This window comes from Ascidiella aspersa, chromosome 5, assembly GCF_963924565.1.
Source record: "Ascidiella aspersa chromosome 5, kaAscAspe10.2, whole genome shotgun sequence".
Lineage (NCBI taxonomy): Eukaryota > Metazoa > Chordata > Ascidiacea > Phlebobranchia > Ascidiidae > Ascidiella > Ascidiella aspersa.
The window spans coordinates 1,297,743-1,309,286 of record NC_139451.1 but is presented as its reverse complement, the minus strand read 5'-3'; the positions used below and the strand labels follow the sequence as shown (position 1 = coordinate 1,309,286).

The 11,544-nt window shown below is 36.8% G+C and overlaps 2 protein-coding genes and 1 non-coding gene across 3 annotated transcripts in view; 2 read left to right on the top strand and 1 right to left on the bottom strand.

The window, feature by feature from the left end:
* The window catches only part of LOC146141419 (centrosomal protein of 104 kDa-like), a 20,716-nt gene extending 10,886 nt beyond the window's left edge, over positions 1–9,830 (top strand). Inside the window, exons 11-22 of the mRNA XM_083389412.1 lie at positions 4,362–4,515; positions 5,176–5,324; positions 5,582–5,756; positions 6,372–6,561; positions 6,828–6,936; positions 7,195–7,245; positions 7,436–7,493; positions 7,582–7,633; positions 7,858–7,966; positions 8,317–8,455; positions 8,775–8,918; positions 9,258–9,830. Of these exons, the coding sequence (XP_083245538.1) occupies positions 4,362–4,515; positions 5,176–5,324; positions 5,582–5,756; positions 6,372–6,561; positions 6,828–6,936; positions 7,195–7,245; positions 7,436–7,493; positions 7,582–7,633; positions 7,858–7,966; positions 8,317–8,455; positions 8,775–8,918; positions 9,258–9,322 (1,395 nt within the window). The 3' untranslated portion in view covers positions 9,323–9,830. The remainder of the gene's footprint in view (positions 1–4,361; positions 4,516–5,175; positions 5,325–5,581; positions 5,757–6,371; positions 6,562–6,827; positions 6,937–7,194; positions 7,246–7,435; positions 7,494–7,581; positions 7,634–7,857; positions 7,967–8,316; positions 8,456–8,774; positions 8,919–9,257) is intronic.
* LOC146141421 (uncharacterized) lies at positions 290–1,415 on the top strand. The gene is made up of 3 exons (XM_083390042.1): positions 290–293; positions 360–503; positions 843–1,415. The coding sequence occupies exons 1-3, from the start codon at positions 290–292 to the stop codon at positions 905–907; spliced, it is 213 nt and encodes a 70-aa protein (XP_083246168.1). The 3' UTR covers positions 908–1,415.
* Positions 6,176–6,249, bottom strand: Trnai-gau (transfer RNA isoleucine (anticodon GAU)). The gene has a single exon. It is a non-coding gene; the product is annotated as a tRNA-Ile (tRNA).
* Positions 9,831–11,544: the final 1,714 nt, after the last annotated feature.

Below are 11,544 nucleotides of genomic sequence, written 5' to 3'. Positions count from 1 at the left end.
AAACGTAATAATTCGTCCGTAAATTAAGAATGCGTCCGTAAACGTAAGAATGCGTCCGTAAACGTAAGAATGCGTCCGTAAACGAAAAAACGCGTCCGTTAACGTAAAAATGCGTCCGTAAACGTAAGAATGCGTCCGTAAACGTAAGAATGCGTCCGTTAACGTAAGAATGCGTCCGTAAACGTAAGAATGCGTCCGTAAACGTAAGAAATGCGTCCGTAAAATTGAGAATGCGTCCGTAAAATTGAGAATGCGTCCGTAAAATTAAGAATGCGTCCGTAACGTAAGAATGCGTCCGTATACCAATAAATTTGACAAAACTTGAAAATTGATGAAATAATTAAATTTTTATTTTCCAGTTACGACGGAAGGCAAACACGAACATTGTCCATTGTGTCATCACAATATAATCCCGGGCGAGGACTCGTGGAAGAACCACTTGATGGGGTCAAAGAGGGACGCTTGTGCTTCGAACCAGAGGAGGCTGCCTTCGATCAACAGGCGTAAGACGTTTATTACAAGCTAAATTAATGGTTAGCCTCACACTTGCTACCAGTGGGCTTTGCTAGCCACTGCTGATAGTGTCCTACCATTTTCCCATCGGGTAATACCGAGATCTTAGGGGTCAGTAAATAACAGAATATTACTTACTATTTATACTGACTGAAATAATTGTTTTTTACAAAAAGTATGTCTGTCCAACCTGCGTTTTGTGTCAATCACCCTTAAATAGGTGACATAAGGCGACTTCTATAGGTTGCCGAAACCTTGGTTGAAAATTACGATTACCAGAGGAGCTGGGTTATGATTATTTAAGTTTTCACTTTTTTGTGTTTTTCCAGTTCGAGCAAAGTCAGAGGCCGAGAAGAACGCGACAAAAGGCAAGAAGCGAGCTCCCCGAAAGTAAAAAGATTCACCGTAGTCGGTAGCATCGGTTTAGGGGATTCCCGTAGATTTGCAATGTGTCTTATGCAGTTTGTTTTAAAACGTCGAAGTAACTTTTCATCACACAATCCCATTGCACGAAACTAATTTACACTTTCATCAAAAAGTATTCAATACTGTTTTATTCATTCCTCTGTTTGTAAAAGAAGCAGTTTATAAATCTTTAGGTTACTGATAAGCATGTCCGATAATATCGAAGTCGATATCCGATACCAAGCGATACTATCGGTTATCGTCTAGTATTAGGGCGGTATCGGTGCCGATCCGCCATTTTTGGTCTTCAATTTTTAACTATCTAGTTAAAATCCATCTTTAAAACTTCTGTTCCAAGTGTTGCAAGAAATTGTTTAGATGCGATACAAACAATAGTGTAGTTTACAATGTCGGCGCATAATTTGTTTTTTTACTTACTGAACAAAGTTTTATTGCTATTGTGCTATTATTTTTTACTCTGTAGTTTCTGTTGTAGTTTCGCCCGTGCTATGTTCTTTTGTGTTTTACTTTAATAAATTTATTTTCCACTCTCGTTCGTTGCTTTTAGTAAATAAACTTTAAATGATCTACTAAAATGCAAATTATTTTAAAGTTTTGTTAAGGTGTATATTCGTAAGTTATTACTTAGTAAGTATTGAATGAAAGATGCACGCACACATATATGTCGACAACTGTAATAACTGTAATCAAGCCCTTCTGAAGCTGCTTTATGACCAACAATTACGGCTTACGTATATTTAGTACACCGAAAGCCACCGCAGACTCACCGAGTCTGTCGCTAAATTAAGGATATTCACGTAAGGCAGGCTAGAAAAACAACTTTTCAATGCTTTTCAGCCGGTAGCTTTTTTTAACTGAAACTGTGTTCATGTTTCTTTAAATAAATGTTGATTTTGATTGAAGTACACGAAATGCCTGAAAAAAGAAGCTTTAATCTGCAATTGACCATGATGAAAAAAATCAGTAAAGAGACATTTTTAAAAACTACCACAAACTACAAACTAGAAAATCAAAAGCACGAAAGTGTTGCAATATGGAGACTAATTGAAAAGCGCTTTAGTAAAATAGCTGCATTTCTTGTTGCTTTAAACCTGTTTAGACCAAACATGGCGTGATTTTCAGCTTGGTTGTACGGCAAGGTCTTGGAATTGGTTTGTCGGTGTGAAATGCGACTAATTGAGTGGGAAGTTTGTAGGTGTTAGATTGAGCGCAAGGCAGAGCGCGTTTGGAGCGCGATGTTGCAAGAAAAAGGGGCTCGAGTGGGGTAAGCGATAAAGAAAAATCGCAGCTCGATTTAAGACTTGCAGACTACGTCGTCATATGTTAAAAGAAACAAGGCGGCCGCGTGGGTAGGTTAGCGAGGGTTGCTAAGGCGAAGGCGAAATGCGCAGCTAATTGTGAAAGTTGCTGTCTGGGCGAGCGAGCGAGCGAGCGAGAGAGAGAGCCGGTAGGCTGTAATGCTGAAGTTTGAACTCAAGCGCGCTTGTTACGTCACAGTGGCCCAGAGTGGCGTGATCGTATCTGGGCAAGAAAGCAAATGAAAAAGTGAACTTACAGTACAGCAGTTGATTTATGACTGGAACAAGTATAAAGCATTTAATTTCTTTAACTACATGCACATTTTTCTTAAACTACATGCACATTTTTTTTCTTATCAAGATGATGTCTATCTACTCGACCTTTTTGGCTTTGCAATTTATTATTAAGCTAATCTATATTTTTTTTGCGTGTGCGCTATGTATTTTATGATAAACGTATAACGTCAAAAATGTAAAAGATATTTGCACTGTTTTGTGTAACCAACTAGTCTAGTACCCTTGTAAAGTCTATATTTGATATATAAGGCGATGAAAAGTATGTATTCGTCCAAGCGCCTTTTTGAATAATAACAAGTCAAGCAATTTAATTCCAAGTCAAATCCTTGTCATAAAAAATAACTTGTTAAGCTATTAAAATTGGGTAAACTCGTCCGATTATAAGCAATACTTTAACTAAAAACAAGAAAAATGCAATGTATAGCATAAAATTGATTTATGTTCAAAACTTAAGATAAATAACCGATTTATGCCAAATAAATACTCAATGAAAATACTTAATTTCAACCCAGGTCGTTTGCTCAAAAGACTTCAAGTCAAGTCATTTAAAAAACAGTGATTTAAAAGTACTAAAGTCAAGTCATTGACTTACATCATTACAACAAAAATGCAAGTCAGGATGAAACATTTAAAGTGGTTATAACTTTCCTAAAACACCAGCGATTTTCAACCAGTATTACGTTTGTCAAAAAGTAAGTTTTTGCGGAGCACTATGGTTGTGTGGAATGCCGTTTGCAAATCACTCTTCTATTGGTGGCGGAAACTTTGGATAAAATTAATAAGCGCCGGAGAGCTTTTTTTTAGAAGTGCTAGAATCCTCGCCTGGTGGTCAGCTTTATTTACCTTAAAATCTTCAATAATTCTGTTTACAAAACATTGTATCACCTCACAATGATATGTTTTGTAGGAGCAAGCGTTGAATTTTTTTTACTTTAGAAAAATAGTTAAAATAAAAAAATGACTTGTTTGGTTTCAAACTGCATTTATTGAAATGGAATTGCAAATGTTCACTCACCTCTTATTTTTGAACAGGCTTTTGGTATTTACTCTGTCCCCAAGGGCTAATTGTTGCCTTTGTGAATTAATAATGGCTATTGATTTAGTGGAATACTCAAACAATGTAACAATACCATTGTATCGGCTGTAATATGTGTTTTACTACCGAACTGTTGGTATTTCTTATTATGTAGGACTGGTTATTGTTAGAAACATTTTCATGTATCCGTCCAAAGCGACTTGGAAAAGATGCTTGAACTATCAAATTAAAAAAATTTTACAAATTGAAAAACTACTTTGTAAACTAAAAAAAAATGAATGATGTACTGTTGAGTATAGCAATATTATGTTTTTTTTAATAAACCTAAGACCTTTTTGAAAGTGAAACACTTTTGTATGCATAAGGAATCATCGACAGACAATAAAATGTTAAAAAAATATTCTTGTAGCAACAGCATATTTCAGTATTGCCCAACCGGGGTGCCGCCGCACTCTTGGGTGCTATTTTTAATGCTCAAGGGTGCCGAGAGATTTTCAAATTCTTGGGATTTCAATTTTTTGCTCTATTCTATTGGTGGGCTTCTTGATACAATTTTTTTGTGTACGAAAAGTGTGCAAAAATCTAAAGTTTTTTTCAACCTTGTTGCACAGTTAATGTGCTGTTTCGAACTCGTTTATTATAAGATTACAGTTAACCACTCAGCAAGATGCGAACAAGGGTGCCCCGACTATGTATAATTCCTGTAGCGTGACGCAAGCCAAAAAAAGGTTGCGAATCACCAGCTTATATGAGCTTGTTTACTATTGTTTCAAATCCTCTTATTTGCCAAGGTTTCCGGTGCTTACTCCAAGATGTGGTCGTTCCGCGAAGACGCCTTGCTCGCTGTTTACAAACTGCTGGCCAACGCCCCCGTGGACGCCCCCAAAGATGAACTGAGAAACAACCTTAAGGCTGCTACTTTCCTTATAAAGAAGTCTATAAAGGGTTAGAAATGTTGATTACATGCTGAAAAAAAAACTTCAACCACAATGGTATAACAGGCTAACAGCGTTACCGCAAAGTATTTATATTTTAAAAAAACACCAATTAATTTGCATAGTGAAAACCATTTTTTATTTTATAGTATTTTTTGAAATCTTTTGTTTTTAAATTATATAAAACACTCCAACAGATTCAATATTCGGTTTTATGTAAATTCTCAATATTTTTCTTAAAGTATTTTATTTAATTTACTTTATAAACCAAAGGTTTACTGTTTTGTAAATTTTATTTAAACCATGTTAGGTCCTTAAAAAACAACGATCTTTCTTTAAAAGGTCTTTTAATGTATTTAATTATTTCATATAAGTGTGTGGCAAATCATGATATAGCTATCTGGTAATGACTTTAGTAGTTCTTTATCTTTCAAAAAAATTATAATAGAATTAAAAAAATTGTAAAAAATAAAAAAATTGTAAAAAAGAAAAAAAAAAAAAAAGAGTTGATTTCTAGCTATCTGATAATGACTTCAGTACGTATTTGTCTTTAAAAAGTTACCAAAATTGACAAAAATTAAAAAAAAAATGTTTTTTAAATAATTACAAAAAAAAAATTAAAAAATTAGAGAAAAAGGGTTGATTTTTAACGCAACATAGTACGATGCAGACAAGGTGCACGCCGTGTTCCACGCCTCACTCAAGCTGCTAGAACTCATCTTGGTCGACTTTATCCCGAAGCACAAGCTCGGTAAGGCCGAAACGACGCACGCCGTCAACAGAACGATGCCCAACCTTATACAGAAGACCGGCGAGTCGGTAAAGGACTTTTCACCGAATAAACCTGATTTTTTTTACCTAGTTTTTAAAAGTTTTTTGAAAATCCTTATTTTTTACTTGTTTAAGAAATAATCGTGACATTTTAGTCTATTTGACTTTAATCCGATAAATTTAGGCCTTATTTCGATATATTTACGTCTTTTGTCCGATGAAGTCTTATCTAATTCCGGCTTTACAAATTAAAGAAGCAAGAAAGACGTAATAAGGTTAACTTGTTACCGATCATTTCCCTCAAGGCGGCTCGATCTCGTGAAGCGGCGTTGGACTTCATTGATCGCATGAGTGAGTTCGTCATGGTCCACCAACTCCAGCTCGTTCCGCACCACATCCTGCCACCGTTCAAGCGTGACATGGCGACAAGACTGGCCATCAGCCGAGTCGAAATGGTCGAAAAACTCATAAAAAAATTCGGTATTTTTACTATTTTATTAAATAAATCAAAAAAAAAATACGGACAGTTCTGATCTTTTTTGTGAATGCATTTTTAATTCTGGTTCTAATTTAATGAAAGACACACACACATATGTGTTTAATAACAACTTTGATCTAGCCACTCGGAAGCTGCTTTTTGCTTTTTGGCTGCTGCTTTTTTGGTTGCAGGTTGCTTAACATTAGTACACAGAAAACCATTGCAGACTTCATCGAATCTGTCGATCTATGATGCAAGCAGGTCAGGCTAGAAAAACAACTCGCCTGCAATGAGGTTCGAACTCACGACCTCCGATCAAGCCGGGACTGTTATGCTACCAACTGAGCTACATAGACTCAGAGTGGCGAAAGTCGAGAAACAACCATAGCACCGTTGCCTGTTTCATCCTGTTCTTAAAACTAGCCTGCAGTGAGGTTCGAACTCACAACCTCGGTCATATCGGGACCGTCGTTCTACCAACTGAGCTATGCAGGCTCAGAGAGGAGCGAGTCGATAAACAACCATGCGCCAATGCTTGCTCAATCTGTTAGTACAAGGAACTTCACATTGAAGAGGATCTACAGTACCTTAAACGACTTGTTCATTTGCTGTTCCAGGACTGGAGCCGCCCTCCCTTACGGTCGATAGCGTGATGAAGTTTGCCGTTCCGTCACTGGAGCATTCCTCTGGCGCAGTTCGCGAATCTGCCATCCGCATCATCCTGCAAGTGTACAAGCTAGCAGGTTCGCCCGTGAAGGCTTACCTTCCAAAAGACGACGCTAAAACAAGGAAAAACCCGCTGCACAGGTGAGACGCTATAAAAACACTTTTGTAACCTTTGTGGTTCTGTTTGGATTTTGCGATATGGATAAGAAATACAATTTACGACATTAATAAGCGTGAATAAAAAGGGCAGTGTTGGAACAGGCTTGGATCCTTAATAAACAATAAAATAAAAATGTTATCCTTTTAGCGAATTGTTTAATAATGTTTGACAGTGTTTTTTTGATTGACAATTCAAATTTCAAGCCACAACTGCCTAAAAATGAATCACAAACTGATTTTTTTTTCAGGCACATTTTCGACGGAATGGATCGAGTGGACGGCAAACCCACTCAAGCGGAACAGCGTGCGGAGATGCAGGCGAGGGCTGCAGAAAATGAGGCCAGGAAGAAGAGGGAGGTGTGTTTGGGGGATATTATGAGTCGCAGTAAAAGTTATTTGGCAAAGAACCTTAAAAAGATTATACTCATCCATAATTAAAAATCAGTAGTAGGTAATTGTTTGGATTGTTAACCAATTGGAAAGACAGGCTTCATTAGCAATCTTTCAATCACATTTTTTTTACATTTTTGATTTTTTATAACATTTAGATCGTATTGGCAGCTCATTTTAAACTATTTTTAAAATAAAACAGCAACTTGGAATTATTGTGTCAAGGTTGAGGAATTACAAGCGCAAGTGAATCAGCTTCGTGAGATAAACAAACAGGTAAAAACAGATTTTTTGTCTAAAACGGAGAGGGTATTTTGGTATAAGACATAATTTATAAATTTTGAATCATAACAATTTTTATAAATTAAACCAAATTATAGTTCCACGCATAGTGTGTCTAAGTATGCGGATATATCTATGATGGTGTCCTTGACTTGTTATTATTATGATTTTTTTTACTTTTTAGGGAGGTCAAGTCCCAGACGCGAAACCAACAAAGAAATCGCCGGCTAAAGCAGCCCAAGGTGACTATCACTGCTATGAGTCTTTCTATTGCTTTAAATAAGGTTTATTAATTTGCCGTGGCCCTTAATAACCAACCTTCTTTCACAGATTCAATCGGCTTGAACCAAAGTGTGCAGAACGACGATTCCTTTTTGGACAAGTAAGTTTCGTTGATTTTTCGTTGCGAGTTTGTAACACAGTTTTGAATTGCAAAATGTCCAGAAGGCCCACTAACCTATCACCTAAATGTAAATCAACATTTTTAAGACAAGGGTGTTAAGCCGGGTAAAACCATCCCTCATTGCATACTAGCTGAAGGCTTGTTGTGCCCATCATAATGTTATTGTTACATCGAAAACCTAAAAACTTTTGTTGTTTTTGCAGCATGTGTATTTTCTGTGGCGAGCGAGACGAAGAATTCACCGAGGAAGGATTGGATTTGCATTACTGGAAACATTGCCCCATGCTAAAGCGTTGCGAAAACTGCAAACAGGTAAATAAACTTTGATTTACCGAAAAATGATGTTTTTTTTTATTTTAGACAAATGCTGAACTGGCCAACCTTAGTAAAACCGGGGCTGCCACATTGTCGTCATCTTTTAAAAAGCATTAAAGTTATTGAAAAACATCTTTATTTAAAAGGTTTAAAATCGTATAAAATCTTTATGGTTCTTTTGGTGTGATAACTACAACTTCCAGCCATTATCTTAAGAGTTATTCGAAACGTTCACAAAATGCTTCCTACTTCTGTATGGGCTTTGTTATTCTTAAAATATCAGTTACCATTCGCATTACACAACTTTGAACAACTTGCGCCGTACTGCAACCTCTGCATTGCTTCAGGTTGTGGAGATTTCTGGTTTGAACGAGCACTTGTTGACGGAATGCGATCGGAAAGCGGATTACGGCAAATGTCCTCGATGCACCGAAGCCATCCTCAAAACTGAACTGGACAAGCACATCGCTGATAAGAAATGCACAAGTGAGTTGAAAGTAGGAAAATCCGTCATGATAAGTAGTGCTCGGTCCGCAAACATCGGTGTACAAATATATAGGTCTGTAAACGTAAGAATTCGTCCGTAAACGTAAGAATGCGTCCGTTAACGTAAGAATGCGTCCGTAAACGTAAGAATGCGTCCGTAAACGTAAGAAATGCGTCCGTAAAATTGAGAATGCGTCCGTAAAATTGAGAATGCGTCCGTAAAATTAAGAATGCGTCCGTAACGTAAGAATGCGTCCGTATACCAATAAATTTGACAAAACTTGAAAATTGATGAAATAATTAAATTTTTATTTTCCAGTTACGACGGAAGGCAAACACGAACATTGTCCATTGTGTCATCACAATATAATCCCGGGCGAGGACTCGTGGAAGAACCACTTGATGGGGTCAAAGAGGGACGCTTGTGCTTCGAACCAGAGGAGGCTGCCTTCGATCAACAGGCGTAAGACGTTTATTACAAGCTAAATTAATGGTTAGCCTCACACTTGCTACCAGTGGGCTTTGCTAGCCACTGCTGATAGTGTCCTACCATTTTCCCATCGGGTAATACCGAGATCTTAGGGGTCAGTAAATAACAGAATATTACTTACTATTTATACTGACTGAAATAATTGTTTTTTACAAAAAGTATGTCTGTCCAACCTGCGTTTTGTGTCAATCACCCTTAAATAGGTGACATAAGGCGACTTCTATAGGTTGCCGAAACCTTGGTTGAAAATTACGATTACCAGAGGAGCTGGGTTATGATTATTTAAGTTTTCACTTTTTTGTGTTTTTCCAGTTCGAGCAAAGTCAGAGGCCGAGAAGAACGCGACAAAAGGCAAGAAGCGAGCTCCCCGAAAGTAAAAAGATTCACCGTAGTCGGTAGCATCGGTTTAGGGGATTCCCGTAGATTTGCAATGTGTCTTATGCAGTTTGTTTTAAAACGTCGAAGTAACTTTTCATCACACAATCCCATTGCACGAAACTAATTTACACTTTCATCAAAAAGTATTCAATACTGTTTTATTCATTCCTCTGTTTGTAAAAGAAGCAGTTTATAAATCTTTAGGTTACTGATAAGCATGTCCGATAATATCGAAGTCGATATCCGATACCAAGCGATACTATCGGTTATCGTCTAGTATTAGGGCGGTATCGGTGCCGATCCGCCATTTTTGGTCTTCAATTTTTAACTATCTAGTTAAAATCCATCTTTAAAACTTCTGTTCCAAGTGTTGCAAGAAATTGTTTAGATGCGATACAAACAATAGTGTAGTTTACAATGTCGGCGCATAATTTGTTTTTTTACTTACTGAACAAAGTTTTATTGCTATTGTGCTATTATTTTTTACTCTGTAGTTTCTGTTGTAGTTTCGCCCGTGCTATGTTCTTTTGTGTTTTACTTTAATAAATTTATTTTCCACTCTCGTTCGTTGCTTTTAGTAAATAAACTTTAAATGATCTACTAAAATGCAAATTATTTTAAAGTTTTGTTAAGGTGTATATTCGTAAGTTATTACTTAGTAAGTATTGAATGAAAGATGCACGCACACATATATGTCGACAACTGTAATAACTGTAATCAAGCCCTTCTGAAGCTGCTTTATGACCAACAATTACGGCTTACGTATATTTAGTACACCGAAAGCCACCGCAGACTCACCGAGTCTGTCGCTAAATTAAGGATATTCACGTAAGGCAGGCTAGAAAAACAACTTTTCAATGCTTTTCAGCCGGTAGCTTTTTTTAACTGAAACTGTGTTCATGTTTCTTTAAATAAATGTTGATTTTGATTGAAGTACACGAAATGCCTGAAAAAAGAAGCTTTAATCTGCAATTGACCATGATGAAAAAAATCAGTAAAGAGACATTTTTAAAAACTACCACAAACTACAAACTAGAAAATCAAAAGCACGAAAGTGTTGCAATATGGAGACTAATTGAAAAGCGCTTTAGTAAAATAGCTGCATTTCTTGTTGCTTTAAACCTGTTTAGACCAAACATGGCGTGATTTTCAGCTTGGTTGTACGGCAAGGTCTTGGAATTGGTTTGTCGGTGTGAAATGCGACTAATTGAGTGGGAAGTTTGTAGGTGTTAGATTGAGCGCAAGGCAGAGCGCGTTTGGAGCGCGATGTTGCAAGAAAAAGGGGCTCGAGTGGGGTAAGCGATAAAGAAAAATCGCAGCTCGATTTAAGACTTGCAGACTACGTCGTCATATGTTAAAAGAAACAAGGCGGCCGCGTGGGTAGGTTAGCGAGGGTTGCTAAGGCGAAGGCGAAATGCGCAGCTAATTGTGAAAGTTGCTGTCTGGGCGAGCGAGCGAGCGAGCGAGAGAGAGAGCCGGTAGGCTGTAATGCTGAAGTTTGAACTCAAGCGCGCTTGTTACGTCACAGTGGCCCAGAGTGGCGTGATCGTATCTGGGCAAGAAAGCAAATGAAAAAGTGAACTTACAGTACAGCAGTTGATTTATGACTGGAACAAGTATAAAGCATTTAATTTCTTTAACTACATGCACATTTTTCTTAAACTACATGCACATTTTTTTTCTTATCAAGATGATGTCTATCTACTCGACCTTTTTGGCTTTGCAATTTATTATTAAGCTAATCTATATTTTTTTTGCGTGTGCGCTATGTATTTTATGATAAACGTATAACGTCAAAAATGTAAAAGATATTTGCACTGTTTTGTGTAACCAACTAGTCTAGTACCCTTGTAAAGTCTATATTTGATATATAAGGCGATGAAAAGTATGTATTCGTCCAAGCGCCTTTTTGAATAATAACAAGTCAAGCAATTTAATTCCAAGTCAAATCCTTGTCATAAAAAATAACTTGTTAAGCTATTAAAATTGGGTAAACTCGTCCGATTATAAGCAATACTTTAACTAAAAACAAGAAAAATGCAATGTATAGCATAAAATTGATTTATGTTCAAAACTTAAGATAAATAACCGATTTATGCCAAATAAATACTCAATGAAAATACTTAATTTCAACCCAGGTCGTTTGCTCAAAAGACTTCAAGTCAAGTCATTTAAAAAACAGTGATTTAAAAGTACTAAAGTCAAGTCATTGACTTACATC

Excerpts from the sequence above, each read along its gene's own strand:
- LOC146141421 (XM_083390042.1), top strand. Across the intron at positions 504-842 it reads GCTGCCTTCGATCAACAGGC|TTCGAGCAAAGTCAGAGGCC; the intron begins GTAAGACGTTTA and ends GTGTTTTTCCAG.